Raw genomic sequence first — 19,300 nt, 5'->3', positions numbered from 1 at the left:
AATTTTTTAAATAGATTGTGACCTCTTGCAGAACCCTCGGGTGCCACCGAACCCTGGTTGAGAAACCCTGATCCAAACCATAGAAACAGGATTGGAGTTAAAAACTATGTCTCCTCCTCCCCTGCCCTGACAATTTTATTTCATACACCCATAAAAGAGAATCATTTAGGCTACAATCCAAGTGTGGCTCAAGCAATCTTTATTTTGTGTTTATTATTTTTAAACCATTTTAAAAGTTTCTTTTTTTTTAATACAGGTAACTTAAATGAGGTGATAAAACAAGTCTATGTGTTTTCCCCTTCCCCCCTCCCGCACACATTCTTTCAAAACACACACACAGGAGGGTCTTTTTTTTTTTAAATAATGCTTCTGGGATTCATTTTTGCTGTTACCTAAACTTTCAAGATGGGGGGGGGGGAGAAAGCTGACCCCCACCCAAGTGAGAGTGGAAAAAAATGGATGAGTAGGTGGGGCAGGGAGTAAGGATATATGCACTCACACACCATACAAAAAAGTAGTACATTTAAATATACACTTAAAAAAAACATTTAAAAAACTTTTTAAAAATCCCGCTACAGCATCACATACAAAGGAAATTTCACATCTAGGGAAAAGGAAGAGGAAGTGTAATGACACAATTTGACTGGGGGGGGAGTATTACCCCCACTCCCTCCAGTTGGCAAGATGTTCCAGAAAGGGATGCAGATTTTGATGGCACCTGAGGGAGAGGAGGGTGCTGCGCAACTGTCTTAAAATACAAGCAAAACATGGGGTTAAGGGGCTATTGCGGATCTTTGCTAAATGCAAGATTGGGGGGGACCAAAGAGGAGAAACATATATGGAATTTATTTGAAAGCAACAATCTGACACCACCTTGCAGACCACCCCAACATTTGTTTCAGGATCATCTCATTTGGCTGAGCTGTCCCCAAGGCTTCTGCAATCCATCCAGATGTGCTGGATGACACCACTCATTGGAGTTGGCCCAGCACCTCTGGAAATGCCAGGCCAGGGAAGGTGGCTTCCTATTCTTCACAGGACCCTGGTTTTCCTTTTAAGAAGTTTCTGAAATCGTCATTCATCTACAAAGGAGAGAAGGCCGCGTCTTCAACCCGACTTCTAACCATGAAATGTCGCAAAACACGTTCCCGTGAAATCCTAGCCGAACTCCAATGCAAAGTTTTCTCTCTGTCCCCCTATCTTGGGTATCCTATTTTCTCCCACAAAGTTGGGAGGCTGTGTGCTAACCGAAAAGACAGTTCAATTAAACAGAATATAAACTTATATAGCCAGAAGAGTTGACGAGTCTCTAATTACAAATCTCCATAGTTCACAGATGGGAGGGGGAACCTATTTTAAATGGACACAGAACTGCACACAGTTTGAACAGGCAAGAATATTTCTGCTGAGCTACAAAAAGTTTTGTGCATCAAGGAATAGGTGAAAAAGTCCCTCCAAAAAGGGGAAAGCAGAGGACATCTCAGGCTTCAACCTTCCAAAATGACCCCCTTCCCATCATTTTTCTAGAATGCCTCCACTGGTCTCAGCCGTGCTGTTAAGGCGCCAACCGCTGAAAAATTATTTCAAGAGCAGGTACAAATTTGGCAGAAACTAACAAAAGGGATGGGAGGGAAGAAAGATTGCAGAGCAACTGACGGGAAAACCTTTTTCAAAGGGGGCATTTGCTTCATAAGTTTATTCTGGTTTTGATTACTTTTTTTTAAAGGGGGAAAAACCAATATTGGACAAGTAGAGTTACAAACTCCTGGGCCAAGGATAGGTGTGAATGGAGATGTCTGTTTCTCTCCTCTACCCATCATTTCTCCCATTGCCCAAACTGTACATAGATGCACATATGGGAACAGTGGATAAGCAAAGAGAAAAATGATAAAAGGACAGGGAACTCTGCCTTTTTTTCCCCCAGTGTGGGTTTTCCCATGTTTTAATGTCTGCAAAACCCACTTGGAAAACTGGACAAGTCAACAAAAGCCCAAATGAAACTGAAGGCTGGAGAAAAGAAGAGCCGACACTTTCCAGCTTTTGACCTTTTCAAGTGGCAAAAACAGACATCGGAAAATGAATTTTCATCTTCCCGTTCAACCTGTATGGATGGGTGAACCAAAAATGGCATGGATGTTTAAAGCAGGAGATAGAGAATTTGTATCAGCTTCAACCATGGTCAGTTGCAGGCTACCCACCCACATTTATCACAATGCAGCTCTTGAACTGCCTATGTGCTCTTAGAGAGGCTATGATAAACAGAGATACCAATGGCATTATTGGTCGGGGAATCTGGAAAGGAACCCATGGGAAGTGTAGTCTTCGAAAATGATCTACTAAAGAGATCCAGCTACGACCCACCATTACAACCTCCAGTCTCCTTTCCAGATTGCGATATTTTTATGATCCTGCGTTCATATTCATATCATGACCTAGAGGTGCTGAGCAAAGAACCCGCCATGCTAGGTTTTCATCGAGATGGGATTGCAGATTAAATCCTTATTTCACAAGTTGGATGATCCCAAGTTATTCTCCATGCAGTCTTTTCTTTGAAAAGCATCACATACACACACACACACTTGTGGTTGCTAGGTCTGCACAGAAGGACAAGAACAAATTTCTACAGCCTATGAAAAATTACTGGCTCAGATTATCAATGTCTATCAGTAACTAAAAAACACCCTACTACTTAAGTTACCAGAGATTACTTTTGTGTCCCTTAATTAAAAATAAAAAAAACCTAATTAAAAAAAAACCTTGGATGAGAACAAGAGCTTGGTCTCTGTAACAAGAGGGTTTGTTTTGGACTCCTGTGTATAGGCCCTGGCAAAACCGCCTCTGAGAAAGGTCAGACAGCCAGGGTACAGCTGAGGTTGTTTCATGGAAGAGATGGGAGAGGGAGAATCAAGGATGCAGGCAATTTCTAGGGGCTAAAAAGAGGCATTGAAAGCAGGCTCAGCAGGCTCAGCAGCTATCCAAAGTGGAGGAGGAGGTAAATACGAAAGGGGACTGAGTGAGGATAGTCCTGCAACATGGAGAGTCGAGGGGCCAAATGTTAGGATCGGTTTTGTGTGTGGTTGTCGACAGAAGCAGAAAACCGCATGGCAGCTCAGATCTAAACTGCTTTCTAGCTCTCCAGTGATGTTCCAGAATGGCAGGAATTAAATCTTACTCTCCCAGCCTAGCCCGTAACACACTTAGTTGGTTGTTTAAAAGCAAAAAACAAACAAAAAAGGCAAGATCGGATCCCCTCTTACATTTAATGCACAGAATTTTAAAAACCGCATCCACGTTGCACAACGCGGAGAGAGGAAGCCCTCAGAGGGCATACAGTATTCCTTTTCCCTGCACCCCCCACTCCATCATCTCTCAATTCCTTGATATTTTCAGAACCACCCCAAACATTTTGGGGGTCTTGCCCTTCCTTGCACGAGTCACACCTCTCTAAAGTGCTCACGGCCCTCATGAAGGGAGACGTCTGTGGAGGCGAGGAGGGAAGAGGAGGGGGATCTTACGGGAGATTGGACAGGTCAAGAATAATTGAGAAATGCTACATATCAAGGAGAAAGAAAGAGACACACACACAGAGGTGTGCACACACACACACACACACAAGCATACACCCTCCAATCCGTTTTTTTTTGACCCGCCCACCCTCCATCTGGGACCTCCCCTTGCCTGAAGAATGCACAGCGCTTCCCGTTACACAAAAGTCACCCAAATAAATTTTTTTTTTAAAAAAAAAAGGAGGAAGCTTCCCGGCACAACACTGCCTCCAGCTTGAAACACACCCCTTCGCCAATGCTCCGGTGGGGAGGAAGCAGCTTCCAGCACACCCCAGCGGTTGGTTCTCCCCTTCCTCTTCCCCCCTCCGATCCCCAATCATAAAATAAAATCAGGATGTCAGAAGGTCAAAGTCGTCCTCTCTCTCCACCCAGTCCATGACTGGTCCAGCTTTTCGTCCACACGTTTTCTAAGGCAGCCACTGGAAGATTCCTCTTTCTGAAACCAAAACAATTCCCCCCCCAGCCCCAAGAAGTGTGTTTGCCATCTTCCTTTCTGAATTGTCTCTCGCTTGCCTGTTTTGCCCTCAAGCTGTTTCAGTTCTTAAAATAAAAGCAGAACAGTTTTGAAAATAGAAAATACTGTTCCAAGGCTGGGCTCATCCACCTCGATGCATCTGAAGACAAGGTCCACCCAACGAAATCCACAGCAATCCAGTCTTGTTTTATAATCAAGCACCCAAAAACTTTGCTCTCACGGACCAAAAAAATGTATTATTATTATTATTATTACTAAAGGGTCTTTGAACTTGTTTTCCAACACCCCCTTCCCCGCCCCACCCACCCCAGAAGATTCCGTTTCCCCTGCCCAAGGTTTATTATTTTTATGCTACGACAAATTCGGATTTCATGTCCGCTTTGACTTCGGGTTTCCAAACTGAATCTTCGAAGTCCAGATCAAGGCTGCCTTCGCTAGAGACGCTGCTGTTGCTGCTGGTGCGGCCAGATTTTCGATTGGGCAGCCAGTGGTAGGGGGCCCGGGCGTCCCGCCTTGCCTTCCGGCGCAGCCGTTTCTGCTGCATCAAAAGCTGCAGGCGTTCCACTTTGCAACGCGTGGCACGGTTCTCTGTCTGTCGCAAGCGGTCACCTAAAAGCGGAGGGGCACAGAAAAAACAGCGCCGTTAGAGGAAGAGTTGAAATGGATTCCAATCACTCTTTCAGCTGTAAAAAAAATGTGATTTACAATGTCCCCCTGATACAGATCCACTGGCCAGTTCCTTTCCCCTTGCGCCAGCAGGATTGACAAGCAACTGATTATGTGCCATCAAGGTGGTGTCAACTCCTAGCAACCACGTAGCTAGATCTGATCCAAGGTGATTTGTCCCCAACCTGGCCTTTCAGGTTTCCCAACGGTGCCTTCACCCACACTGGATTGAATTCGTTCACCAAGCGGTTCACAGCGGGAAGTAAAATAATGCAACAGAATACTCCGGATTTCAGCTATCCCATCTCATGGCCCAAGGAACAGAAACTACACAGAAAACTGAAAAAGTTTTCCTTGCAAACCTTTGGGCCTTCTTTCTCCTGTGCTCCAGAGATGGGCCTCCTCCGGAACAGAAAGAGGCTGGAAATCTGGGGTTCTCTCTTTTGGGGGGCGGCATGAAAGACTTCACATCAGTTCCAAACTTTTGTTCTCACAACAACCCACCCACGTAGGTTAGTGGCTGGCCTGATGTTCAACTCAACTTCATTTTTCCTGTTATGGACCCAGGTACAGGTAGTCCTCACTTAAGAACCATTCATTTAGTGATGGTTCAGACTTACGACGGTGCTAAAAACTAACTTATAACCAGTTTTCACACTTACGACTGTGGCAGTGTCCCTGCAGTCACATGATCATGATTTGGGTGCTTGGCAACCAGTTCTCATTTATGACCATTGCAGCATCCTGTGGTCACCATTTTTTGCCTTTCCAGCTGGCTCCTGGCAAGCAAAATCAATGGGGAACCACGTGATTCGCTTAATGACCACTGCAAAAAGGTCATAAAACTGGGTCAGATTTGCTTAATGACTGCTGTGCTTAGCAATCAAAATTCCGGTTTCAATTGTGGTCATTAAGTGAGGACTACCTGTATGGCTAAAAAGCAAGCAGCCAAGAATGACTAACCAAACTTTGTAACTTAGACAGGTTGCAAAACTCAAGATTACACCTTGTGACCCTGTCACCTGCCCCCCTCATTCCCCCATACGCAGGCAGTTATTCAAATTGCTGGAGGAGAAAGGCGGTGGCTTTATTGCTTAACCTTAGGACTTCTTTCCCCAGGGCAAAAGCATTCTGCAGAACTCCTAGCCACAAGTCACAACAACAATCCTCAGAATTAGCAAGGAAGAAACCAATCCACAGAGGAAGAGAAGAAACCAACAGATAAATTGAGTGAATAAATAAAACATACTAAAGGTCCTGCCCCTGAACATCAGCTGCTGGAGGATAACTAGAAGAGTGAGCCTTTGCTTTCGGCTCCCCTCGCCAGTTTCTTAGAAATATCTTGGCTGACCCCTTCCCTCCCGGATATGTAGGAAAACTAAGTTAAAATCCGGCCACCATCCTCCCCAAGCGCCTGTGGGGGTCATATTTGACGGTGGTGAGACGCTCCCCGTGCATTAAAGGCCCTCCAGGCCTTCAGGCACGGGAGGGGCTTTAACTAGGTCACTGTTTCCGTGGCAACAGAGCCAGGATGCTAAAACAGCAGGTAAACAATGGTTCTGGACACCTTGGATTTGTTCTGCCCCCTCGCCAGGTTGAGATGGCCTCCCCCTTATGAGCAGTACAGAAGTAACTCCACTCGCGGCTTCACGCCTTCCACTCTGCGCCTGTCAAAGGAGGAGGCAGAGGGTGCTTTGGGGAAAAAAATAATAAATCCCTCTTCTTTGCCCGCTCGCTTTAGCAGCCCGTGGGTGGGCGAACAATTGAACAATTACAAAAACGAGAGATAGAAAAAAGCAGAGCCCACTCTCTTCGTGGCACTTTCTCTGCCAGGGTCTCTGGCTAAAAACCTGAAACCTAGAATAACTGGGTGCCCCTCCTTCTCTGGCTAAAAACCTAGAATAACTGGGTGCCCCTCCTTTTCTGGCTAAAAACCTGAAACCTAGGATAACTGGGTGCCCCTCCTTCTCTGGCTAAAAACCTGAAACCTAGAATAACTGGGTGCCCCTCCTTCTCTGGCTAAAAACCTGAAACCTAGAATAACTGGGTGCCCCTCCTTCTCTGGCTAAAAACCTGAAACCTAGAATAACTGGGTGCCCCTCCTGCAAAAAAGCAATTTGGTCTGCCATGATTTAAGTCTCTTGTTTTCCCTCCCCAGAGGGGTATCTGCAAACTAATGTGGAAATAGGCATATACTTGGGTGATGGGCCCTGGAATTAGGAATACGGAAGGACGAGGAAACATGCCCGTCAGATGAAGGCTGAGCTACTCCTGCACTGGCAGGACTGAAAGCAGCCAAGCATGTTAAGAATTAACTAGCTGATTTCCTGCCCTAAAGCGCGGAAGGGCATTTTTAATCTGCACTGGTGACAGGCAGGACAGAAGCTGGGGGCGGCATTTATTCTAGAGGAATTCATCCGAAGAGACCAGAAGTGTGTGACCACCCCCAGAGAGAAAGATTTGACTTGGTGGACAGGCTGATCAAAGCATGGAGGGCAGAGGAGAGAAGGGGTCCATGCTCTCCACTGACAGTTTAATTAGATAACTTTTTTTTCCCTCCAAGGAACTCTGTGAATAGGTCTCTAATTTCCACCACAAGCCTGCGAGGTAGGCTGGGATGAGACTCTGACTGACTCAAGCTCCCCCAGTCAGTTTTAGGGTGGGCAGGAGGACCTGAACTGGGATCTCCTCAGTCTTAATCTGGCATTGTAACCCAGCGTTCCCAACCTGGGCTACTGCCAGGTGGGTGGACTTCAACTCCCAGAATTCTCAGCAATGGCCCAACTGACCAGGGAACTCTGAGAGCTGAAATCCATCCACCTGGAGCAGTGTTTCTCAACCTGAGCAAGAATTCTGGGAGTTGAAGTCCACATATCTCAAAGTTGCCAAGGTTGAGAAGCACTGACCTGGAGAGTGACCTTCAACGCCTAGAATTCTCAGAAATGGCCATGCTGACTAGGGAATTCTGGGAGTTGAAGTCCAAGCATCTGCCAGTCCTGGGCTTGTAAGTTTGCCTGCGCGACCCCCCAAATCAGTACAGCTATAGAGTAACAGCAACAACCACAGCAAATTGCCCAGATATGTTGAACTACAAGTCCCATCATGCTTGAACACTAAAGGAGGGCCCCTATGCACATGCAAGCTGGTACACTGGTTAGAAACCATCACAAAGTACAGAACAGAACAGCGTAGCCTTCCAGCATAGCTGATTCCCTTCCCGGCTTGACCTCCTCCCCACCTCCCTTTTGGCTCGATTCCCACTTGCTTGATGCTCAGAACTATCAAGAAACCCCCCCACCAGTCTTCCTGCAGAAATAGCACCCCCCATGCCCCCCACTGGGCCACACCCCTCCCTTTGCCAAGTCTCTTTGCACAGCCTCAGCATTTTCAATTTTTTAAATGTAAAATTTTAAAATTTTAAATTTTAACTGTTTAAAATTTAAATATTTAAATATTTTAAATTAAAAATTTAAAGATTTTTAAAAGCATTTTGACCCTCAGCTTTCCCCCAAGTGAGCAGAAAAGCATTCCAGGCCTCTGCACACACCAGTGAGTGCAATTACCGCCCAGGCCCTTTTCTAAGACGACCATTCCCCATCCCTAAGCGTGCAAGCCAAACAGACAATGTGCAGATCCATGTGGTCTGCCTGCTCCTTCTCTCCTCCCTCCTCTGTGCAGGTAGGATTTGGGGACCAATCCAGAGACGCCGCTCTGTCACATCTCTTCAACTAGTCTCACCGGAGGCCTAATTTTCAAAAGTGCAGCAGCTCAAAAAACGCCTTGAGGACCTCAGGGAAGCAATCAAAAGGATTTCAGATGGGCTGAAGGGAACCACACTCTGCAAAGGGGCTCAGAGACGGCCCCTTTCCCACCCTTATTTTCCTCTGTGGGATGGAACAGTTACTCCCATCTAATCCAGTTTTGGTTTTCCTTTTTAATCCGTTTAATCGTGTCCGATTCTCAGAGACCACCTGGACCAGTCCTTGCACTTTTCTTGGCAAGGTTTTTCGGAAGTGGTTTGCCATTGCCTCTTTCCTAGGGCTGAGAGAGACTGACTGGCCCAAGGTCACCCAGATGTCTTTGTGCCCAAGATGAGACTAGAACTCAGGGTCTCCCAGTTTCTAGCCTAGTGCCTTAACCCAGTGTTTCTCAACCTCGGCAACTTGAAGATGTGTGGACTTCAACTCCCAGAATTGAATGGCTAGGGAATTCTGGGAATTGAAGTCCACAAATACTGGCTGGGGAATTCTGGGAATTGAAGTCCACAGAGGCTGGCTGGGGAATTCTGGGAATTGAAGTCCACAGAGGCTGGCTGGGAAATTCTGGGAATTGAAGTCCACACACCTTCAAACTGCTGAGGTTGAAAAACACTGCCTTAACCGCTACACCAAACTGGCTTCCATCTAGTCCAGTAAGAAGGCAGAAGGGGAAAAAAAAACAAGGATAAGAAAGGGGGCTTTGTCTCAATTTCTTTCCATGAGAAGGGCTGCCCCCCCCAGGTGCAGCATAATGAAAGGAGAGGGTGTAGAGCCCCCCCCACACAGCCCAGCACTTTCGGCTCCATCTCTCCCACTTGGCTGCAGACAACTGCCTAAACGGGGGGGGGGGGGCGTTTACAAAGCGCTCAATGCAGCATTTGTGGCTTCGAACCTCCTCTTTCTACAGCGTCCCCCTCACTCGCTTGCTTCCTTCCGTTCCTTCCCAATTCATCCCGTGGTTCTTTGTTTGGGAAGAGAAAAAGCCCCCCCCACGGGGTACACCCATGCTTGGGGAGGGCGGGGGACACAAACAGGAGCCAGAGACCAAGCAGTATGCATCCGACGGGCAGGGACAGAAACAGCAAAGGAAACGTGCTGCGGAACCCACACTTCCTTTGCCGCCCCATTTGAAAAGAGCGTGCTTCCCCCCACCCCCCTGCAACCGTCAGTTTTTGTGTTTCAGGCAGGTGGCATCTGGTGGCCCAGGGGCTGGGCATCTCACTCGCTGATTTTTAATTTTTTTTTAATTGCCCTGCCAAGGAGGGCCTTGCAAGGCGGATGCCAGCTTCGCAGGCGTTTGGGTGACGTAGCTCAGCTGCCGGCGTGCGCAGAGGAGCTGGTCTGCTTCGGTGCATGACAAGGGAAGGGGGAGGCGGGAAGGAGGACAGCAAGTTCCCAGAAAATGGGGAGGAGGGAGGGAGGGCGGGATGGGAAGCGGAGGCCGCCTGTTCCTCGGGGTGGCCTTGAAGGCAGACAGCCTCCTACATGGGAGCACTGGTAGGTTGGGCTGACCCTGCCGTGCCGAGAAAGCTGCGCCGGTGAGCCAAGTTCTGACGCAAGCAAATGCTCCGGACTTTGCTGGCTCCAGCTGGCTGCTCGAGTGGGGAACCGGTTGGGAGGGGATCTCGAGACCACTTGGTCCTCCCCCGTCCTTTGACAAAGGGTGCGCCAAGTCAGATAGCCTTGGAAACCGGCAGAGTTTTGCAATGTCTGGGCACACAGCCAGACTCCGTTTCTTCGGCAAGGCGTACTGCGGGTTCCTCATCAGCCATTCTCACTACGGGTGCAGGAGAAGGAGAGAGGCTGTCTCTATCCAAGACCGTCTTGCAGGCAAACCAAGGATTGATCCGGGGATGTTCTTTGCTTTAGAAGATTTAACAGCTCTCCGCCTGGTTTTTTTCCTCACCTCTTGAATTCAAGCACAATACAGATAGTCCTCGCTTAATGACCACAATCGAGACTGGGATTTCGGTTGCTAAGTGAAGCGGTCAAGAAGCAAATCCCACCCAATTTTATGACCTTTTTTGTGGGGGTCCTTAAGTGAATCACCATGGTTGTTAAGCGAACCATGTGGTTGTTAAGCAAATCATGCAGTTCCCCTTTGATTTTGCTTGCCAGAAGCTGGCCGGGAAGTTTGAAAATGGCGATCACGTAACCGCAGGATGCAGCGATGGTCATAAATGCGACCCGGTTGCCAAGTGCTCAAATTCTGATCATGTGACTGCGGGGACTGCTGTGACGGTCCTAAGTGTGAGCACCGGTTGTAAGTCGGTTTTTTCAGCACTGTCTTAAGTCTGAACCGTCACTAAACAAATGGTCGTTAAGTGAGGACTACCTGTAGTGCTAAGAGATGGTCTACCGGTCTATTATGGTTTGTCCTGTCCAGTTCCTTTTCTATGTGCAGTGAATACTTTCCTTGGTTCAGACAGCTACCCAGGGCAATGCAGCCAAAACCATTAACAAGAAGGCGTTTACAAGCCCAAGGAGCTTTGTTAGGAAACAGACTTGCTATGCTTTGCTTCCCGTCATTTTAGTCTGAGCAAAGCAGGCAGCTTCAAACCCAAAATAGAAAGGCCAGGAGCAGGGGGCAAGGGAGGGGGCTGGGGCGATCGTTGCAAAGCAACATGACTTCCTCTCTCCCCCCCTCTCCTTCCCCCTCGTCTTTTCTGGCACAAGCAGAAAATGGACATCTCTTTTAGTCCCTCCCCTTCTGCCACATAACCTTTGGCTGCTGCCCTGGAGAAGAGGCTGGTTCTGTCTATTCTGTCATTCTCCCCCACTCTAAACTGCAGAATAAAAAGGTCTCCTGAAGCTAGATTCAATCCCCTGCAAACCTTTAAAAACACAGGAGTAGAGTGATTAGCATAGACTCAGAATCATGCAGGTGTTTGTTCTCCCTCTGACGCTCCATGGGTGCAAGAGCTGGACTTTGGAGAAGCAAGAGAGGAAGGTTTTGAAATCTGGGGTTGGAGAAGACCCCTGAGGACACTACAGACGGCCCAGGAAGCAGATGAATGGATCATCCGACAAATCAGTCCAGAGTTTTCACTCGAGGCACAAATGACCCGGCTCAAATGATCATATTTGGAACACCTAATGCGAAGACCCAGCTCTCTGGAAAAGGCTCCAGTGCTTGGAAAGGTGGAAGGAAAGAGAAGAGGAGGAGGGTCAGAAGCATGGGGGGTGGACTTGAGAACAGCAGTAATGGGAAACCCGAAGGACCAGGTTGGGGACAGATCTTCCTGGAGAAAGTCTATCTCCGTGGCCAGTTAGAGCCAACACTGACTTGATGGCACATAATCAAACAATCTATAGTGTTTAGAGTGCTAATGGATGCAAAACACTGGAACATATAAGCTGCTTGTTCAGGTTTTTCAAGCAAGGTAGAGCCAAAGCTGAACCCTGGGGCTGACATCTATTGAGATGGATCTAGGTGTGCATACCCTTGGGAACACCAACTTCCCCAACTTGATGTCCTCCCGAGAGGCTGGGATTACAACTGCCACAGTTCCCCTGGAACACAGCCTTTGAAATCAAGGAACCTTAAAAGAGATCCTGATTGCAGCAGCTTTTTGACCATGCCTGGCTTCAACCTAATGCATCTTTATTATCTGTTCTTCCCTCTCTGTTCTCAAACTCACACCTTGTCAAGGAAAATAAATCAGAAAAAAAAATAAAAGCAGCATTCCACTTTCTATTTGGTGTATGGACATGAAGCATCACACACACAAACGTGCACCTGAAGGGGGAGGTGGGGGAGGTAATTGGAGTGTGAATGGGAAGGGTTATTTTCACACACACAAAAACGCACCCAGCATTATTTGCACGGCAAAGGAAGGCTGGGGAGCAAATGGCATTTTAATCTAGCTATCATTTCTCCACTGGCTGAACAACAGGCAGTCTATTTACATATGCAGATTCCAAGTTGATAAAACAGAAAGTACAGTACAGTAATCAACAGCCTTGAGGGAGGAAGCATTCAAGGTCTCCTGGGCAGGCAACGGGTTAATGCCATCCATTAGCAAAAGCAAATAGATAATCTAGCCTTTCAGTATGCTTCAGGGTCCCCCAACCTAGGATTTACTGAGCCTGATAGGGAGCTAGCAAACTAGGTTGATGGATGGATGGATGGAAAAGCTTAGTTGCAAAAAAATTGGAAGATGGAGCTCATATCTTGCTCTAAACTGTTTTTGAACCTCAGCAACTTTAAGATGTGTGGACTTCAAGTCCCAGAATTCCCCAGCCAGCCATGCTCCACAAATGCTGGCTGGGGAATTCTGGGACTTGAAGTCACACAATTTAAAGTTGCTGAGGTTCAAAAACACTGGTCTAAACCATAGTTTCTTTCATGGCTGAGTTCACACAACATGCAAGCCAAAATTAATTCCTGACTTGGCAGTGATCTAGAAGAGGAAGATTTTTTTTACTTCTCAGCAGGAAATATAGGTTCCGATTTCCTGGTGGCCTCCTTTCCCAAGGACTAATGCACCCAGGCTGTGCTTTTGAACTTCAGCCAAGACCAATCAGATAAACAGGAGGACGCCTTCTAAGAGTTTGGGGCTGATTGTGAAGGGAAGAAAATGTAGGTCTGCTTTGATTCCACAGCTCCTTTGCTGCATTTTGGCCAGGAGTGGATTATGGGATGGAGCCCAGCCTTTTGCACACCTGCAGGAACACCTCCCACTTGGGGCACAGGATGTTTGCCCACAAAGAAAACAAATGAAAACACCTAAACTGACAGAAGCAGAAACGAAGCGAATTCTCTGTTGCCTGACCACATGCGTGAGGATTAAGGGTAATCTGATGAGCACATGCATCCCTCCCTTGCAGCTTAAATATGCACCTGATAAAGAAATTCAAAATGCATCTTGCAGGAATCCCAAACCTGGGAAGACAAGGGGATATGTCGCAATGACATTTCGTCAATCCCAAACACACTCATTCTCAAGTTTAGCAACTTGAAGATGTCTGGACTTCAACTCCCAGAATTCCCCTGTAACAGCGACCCTGCTCTAAACCGTCAGAGAATGGGGAAAATCCCAACCCCAGCCCTGGGCACCACTGATCCTGCCCGTTTTGCATATGCTCCTCCCCTCCCCAGATTAAGCCCTGCCCCCAGGCTTCCCCCCCGCCCCGCCCCGCCAGACCTTCACTCCTTCTCAGAGACCAAGCCTGCAGAAAACAGCCGGTTCTTTCACCCCCTGCAAAACCGAGAGACGGGGATGGGAGAAGTACGTGGGGGGGGGGACCCCAGAGCGGGTCTGCAGACTCACCGGTGGGCTTGCAGGCGGCTGCTTGGCTCGGGCACTGGGCCCCCAAGTGCAAGGGCTGGTTGGCAGCAGCTGCCGTCCTTTCTGAGGTAGTGTGATTGGCAAGATCCAGAGAGGGGGTTGACAAGGAGCACTGCGTCTGGCACCGCAGCTGCGTCAGCGACTGGGGCATGCCCTGGTAGTGCCGCGTGGCGCTCAGGAGGTCGTTGAGGATCTGCAGGATGGTGCCGATGTCTCGGCGCGGCCGCCCGCTGCTGTCTTGGCAATTGGGGTGCAAAGTGCCTGCAAGGTGGTGGGGAGAAACAGAAAAGGCCACAGCTGAGCAAGGATCGGAGCCACTCCTGTGTCCTTAAAATCTATCATGACAAAAAACAACAGTATTGGTTTATAGCAGTGTTTTTCAACCTTGGCCACTTTAAGATGTGTGGACTTCAACTCCCAGAATTCCATGGCTGGGGAATTCTGGGAGTTGAAGTCCACACATCTTAAAGTGGCTAAGGTTGAAAAACACTGCTATATAGAGAGACTTTTTCCAAATCTTTAAAGCCAAGTTGCTAGTCCTGTAGTCAAGGGTTGGCAAATCGGCAAACTTTTTCTCTAAGAGGCCAGATCCCACCCCTCCATGAGCACAGCTGGCAGGTCTGCAGGCCAAGGAGCATGGCAGTCATCGGGTAGCACCAACCCACTTGCAAGGAGGCTGCTGATAGGTTGCCACCACCCAGGGCACCCTGTCCTTGGCCCTGAGAACTCAGCTGAGGTTCGGGCTTCATGTTCTGCCACCCACCCACCTGGTTGTGGCCCATATAAAAACAGGTGGTGGGCTGGATTTGGCCCACAGGTCGTAGTTTGCTGACTCCTGCTCAAGGTTATTTTTCAGCTTTTTGTAAAAAAAGGCAATACGTGCAACTTTTTTTTTCTTTAAGCCAAATACTACTTTCACTTATGGTTGAGGCTTCAAGACCTTTTTCTACACAAGCAGAAAGCTTTTTTTAAAAAAATCTGTGAAAAGCCAGTTTTGAAGCCCATAGGAACTGTATTTGTCATGGAACTACTAAGTGCTTCGGGCTAACGATAACAACGCCATTTAGCCACGACAGCTTTTAGAAGTCAAACCGGTCTGCAGCAGCCATCGGCTGGGGGTGAGAAACAAAATCTCATTCAGCTTAGATACGGATAAATTCACCAAGTACAACCAGTGTATTTGCCGGGAGAATATAAACCTAGGCCAGCTTTTGAAATTTCACTGGTTTCTTCATCTAATTTAAGAGCCCTGTGGGACTCTGAAGCCTGCACGTAATCCCTTCTACCCCTATTTCCTCCTGTGGAAAGCAGTTAAAGGGGCAGAGAAGCTTAACATAGGCATACCAGAAAATGTTCCTGAAAAGACCCCTGGGGCGTGGTTAACAAAGCTTTCTATCACAGCGCCGTGTTTGCGGGTCCGGGAGGCCTGGGTGGGGCTGCTGCTGGGCGAACTTTTACTCCGTGTGCCACAGTCCACCTGGAAAAGCGGAAGAGGAGATGCTAAGCAGGGACGGGGGGCGACTGGAGGCCCGTCCTGAAAACTCTCCCCAAACCATCTTCAGACAAGGTGTCATGATCAGAAAAATTTTGAAGCCAGCCTTCCTGGCCTTAGCTGAAAATGGGGATGTAAAGAGATAGGAGAAGCTCACTGCTGAAGTTTACACTTCGCTTTTCCTTCTCCCTCTGGATAAATTTTCCTTGGTACATGAAAGATCTCAAGTTCAGTCCCCACACTCCCACTGAAAAGGATCTGGTAGCAAATTATGGGGAAGACCCTTTTCCACCTGCAAGTTTGGAGAGCTGGAGCCATCCATTTGGCTATCCTAACTCAGCCTAATCGGGTGGTGCCTTCCTGATGCACTGGGACTGCATTTCCCAGAATTCCAAGGCAGCCTTTGAAAATGGCTATCTGGGGAATTCTGGGAGTTGAAGTCCACCCACCTTAAAGTTCCCAAGGTTGAGAAACACTGCACTAGAGATAAAAAGATGGCTATGCCTTTTTAACAAGCCAGAATGCAACACCCCTCCATTGTCCATAGCAGAAATCACATAATGCACATAGACATTATTTCATGGTTCGCAGGAGGGTGGGGGGAGCATACAGGGCAAAGGACCAATTCTGCCCCTTGTGGGGATCTGTTTTAAGTCTGCACCATGTTCCTGGCTGCTAATCAGTGGGGAGCAAGGCTGCCATAGGTTGGAACTCAAAAGTCAGCTCCAAATGGTCCGGCTTCTGGACTTTTCTGTTCATGCTCAGCACTCCTTGATTTCAGCCCCCCTCCCTTGACCCCAAGGACCCCAAAACTGACCTCTGAACATGAAGAAAGGACGCTGCCGCTGCCCCCACCATTGACCGTTGGTGCACCGGCCCCGTGCGAATGGAACATCCCTGCCGTGACGGGCGTGGGGTTAGCGGCGGTGCAGTAGAGAGGCATCGTCTGCATTGGCGACGGAGAAGCAGCAGGACTGGGCATAGGGCTTTGCGGGCAAGCGGGTGCCGTGGGGAGCCGGGTGAAAGTGGAGGACGTGGGGCTGCCCCCATGGAGGGTGCGGCAACCGGAGGCAGCTGGCCCAGCCGCTGGCACCGGTGTGGTCGCTGTGGCGCCTCCGGCTTGCTCTCCGCGGCTGGCAATCACGTGGCGGTGTTGGAGCTGCCCGCTGTTCTGCTGAGCCGCCAGCTGCAGCTGGACAAACATCATGTGATCGCCCACTCGCAGGGCGAGGGTCAGGGGGGACCTCCCGGATAGGAAGTCGTTTACCTGAAAAAGAGAACAGCAAGTGGAGTGGTCAGATCAGGCAGCTGATTTTCAGCCAGATGTTTCACGCAGGGACAAAACTATTCCTGGGAATCCCAAGTACCCCAAAAGCGAGGGGTAGGTGGAAATAAGCACTACTGGGTGCAGGATTAAACCTTAAGTTACAGGTAGTCCTCTCTTAACAACCATTCATTTAGTGACGGTGCTGACAATGGTGCTGAAAAAACCGACTTATGACCAGTCCTCACACTTACAAACATTGCAGCATCCCTGTGGCCATGTGATCACAATTTGGGCACTTGGCAACCGATTCGCATTTATGACTGTCACAGTGTCCCATGGTCACGTAATTGCCATTTTCAACCTTCCTGGCCGGCTTCTGGCAAGCAAAATCAATGGGGAACCATGTGATTTGCTTAACGACCATGTGGTCCACTTAACCCCCACAGAGATTCACTTAACGACTGCTAAAGGTAGTAAAATCGGGTCAGATTCGCTTAATGACCGCTTTGCTTAGCAACTGAAATTCCAGTCCCAATTGTGGTTGTTCAGAAAGGACTACCTGTACTGGCCTTTCCGGTTGCAACGCTACACCCGCAATGCGTCTAAGACTTCCTTGGCGCTTTCTTGTCTTAAGAGAGAGGGGGCTTCTGAACTCTGATGCTGGGTGCATCCCTGTTGTCCCCCATCCATGGTCCAAAAACCTGGGAGAAAGCCCAAAAGCACGAAGGAAAATACACAAAGTCTGAGGGAACACTTCTTCATTATTTGCCCAGAGCCCTCAGGTTGCCTTTGGTGCCTAGCTACCGTAATCATCAAACTAAGACACGCATCGCCCAGATCTTAAGTTCCTGTTTGGCATCCGCAGATCGAGAGGAGGCCAGCCGGCCCTTCTCCTGAGCAAAGTCGCTTGTCTTGAACACCTTCCCATCACCTGTTTAGCACAGAACAAGAGGCCAAAGAGAACGAAGGAATTCCCCTTTTTCCTTGACTTCTATGCAATTCCCAGCTCAGACGGAATTATCTTCCCTTCCACCTTTAGAGACAGACCATAATACACCCAAGGGACCTTCGGAACAGGAGGGAGGGCAACTCGGCCCGGCGAACAGAGGGCAGCTAGGAAAAACAGCAGTCAATATTTGCTGAACCAGATGGGGCGTGTAGCTGAAGGGTGGAGTTTTTGAGAAAGAAAGAAAAGAGAAGAAAAAACTGGGCAGGGGCTGGGCAGTTCTCTTTGCCATCCAACCTGGTAAAGGGGCATTACGGAAGAGAAAGAGGAGAAGAAAAATCTTGGGTTAGATTGCTAGTGGATTCCGCTGGCCAGGGGTCTGCAGAGAGGCAGGAGGAAGGCAGTCTTCAAAGCAGGGTCAAACTTTTGATGGGGTCCTGTCCCTGTTTTAAAGCAAGCCTCCAGGTGAGCTGCTTTTTCCAACCTACATGCACCCAGCAAGCTTCTAGATCAGTGTTTCTCAACCTTGAGAACTTTAAGATATGTGGACTTCAACATGCTGGCTGGGGAATTCTGGGAGTTGAAGTCCACATATCTTAAAGTTCTCAAGGTTGTGCTAGATCTTTTGGAGGAAACAACATCCTTCATGAGACATGGAATAAAACAAGGACGGTGGCTGCTGAGGGATGCAACCTCCACCTCAAACAATCCACGAGCCCGTTGGGGGGTGCCAGATGAAAACCTACCCCCTCCAAAAACAGAGCACACCAAGAAAAGGGCTGTCCTGCCCTGCTGGAGGAGAACCACCCTTCTGCAAAACAGCTCCTTCCTGTTCATGCACGATCGCCCCCCTCCCTTCGCCTCTGCAGAAACGTCAGCAAAACGAGAGGGGAAACAGCCGCCCTGATTATGCATTATCCATGCCTCCAGCTCTCGGCACCCAAGCTTGCTGCATGCAAACCTTCTCCCACTTCTGCCTTTCTCTCCTCCCCGCCCCCCCCCCCCGGCTCGTGCCTTGCTGCAAAGAACGGAAGCTCTGATGGAGCGTGGGGGGGGAGGTTTCTGAGAAACCTGTGGGAACAGCCGCTCGAGGAAAGGTGGCCAAGAGGCGGCTGTGCACAGCAGAACAGCCACAGGAGGAAGAGGTGGGTGGGAAGGTAAGCCGAGGAGTTTCGGACACCAGGTGGGGAAATTGGGGTGGGGAGGAGGGAGCCAAAGCAGCTCGGTAGGTCTTTTGGAGAAAAGAAAGTCTATTTTTTAAAAAAACAGGGAGGGAGGGAGCTAAAGAAAAATGGGCCCTATTGTACGGAGAGGGCACCCAAGTATGTGCAGAAGGCACCCCAGCCAGATCTCTGCTCCTCCCTTTCATGCTATTATCTCAAACCGAAACGTGCACCCTGTTTGAGAACAGGGCAAAGGACCATGTCCAAGCTGGACTCTCTGGGTAAGCAAAAATCCTTCTTTAAACAGACTGACTTCCATTCCTCACCCAGCTTTAAAATCCAGGAAGGATAAATGTGATCACAAAGGACCACAATGTTCAGGAAGGTCTTTTCTTTGGCGATGAGAGCCAGGAATGGAACCTTCATTTACAGGGGTACTCTACCCCGAACCCTAACCAGATGCATAAGGAGCCATAGGGCTGCTGGAAGTCTTTTCAAAATGCAGCTGGATGGAGGGATCTTGGAAGTCAAATGAACCTTGGCACACAACCAGCGTGAAGAGTTTAGATCTAAAGCCAATAATTGGGCAGAACAGTTAACCTCCAAACGCAATCCCGATACAGTGCAGATAGAAAAATCTTCCCTGAGTTGGCACCCTTCAGGAATACTGGACTAC

General features: G+C 48.6%; 1 protein-coding gene across 4 annotated transcripts in view; it reads right to left on the bottom strand.

The window, feature by feature from the left end:
* Positions 1 to 236: 236 nt before the first annotated feature.
* MIDN (midnolin) overlaps positions 237 to 19,300 on the bottom strand; it is a 39,793-nt gene continuing 20,729 nt past the window's right edge. For all 4 annotated transcript variants that reach the window (XM_063290879.1, XM_063290881.1, XM_063290878.1 and 1 more), the window contains exons 5-8: positions 16,066 to 16,515; positions 15,101 to 15,233; positions 13,739 to 14,017; positions 237 to 4,650 (exon numbers count right to left, since the gene is read on the bottom strand). In XM_063290879.1, the coding sequence (XP_063146949.1) occupies positions 4,388 to 4,650; positions 13,739 to 14,017; positions 15,101 to 15,233; positions 16,066 to 16,515 (1,125 nt within the window). In that variant the 3' untranslated portion in view covers positions 237 to 4,387. The remainder of the gene's footprint in view (positions 4,651 to 13,738; positions 14,018 to 15,100; positions 15,234 to 16,065; positions 16,516 to 19,300) is intronic.

Source organism: Candoia aspera, chromosome 1 (genome assembly GCF_035149785.1).
Source record: "Candoia aspera isolate rCanAsp1 chromosome 1, rCanAsp1.hap2, whole genome shotgun sequence".
Lineage (NCBI taxonomy): Eukaryota > Metazoa > Chordata > Lepidosauria > Squamata > Boidae > Candoia > Candoia aspera.
The sequence above is the reverse complement of the archived record's forward strand: the minus strand, read 5'-3'. Positions and strand labels throughout refer to the sequence as shown.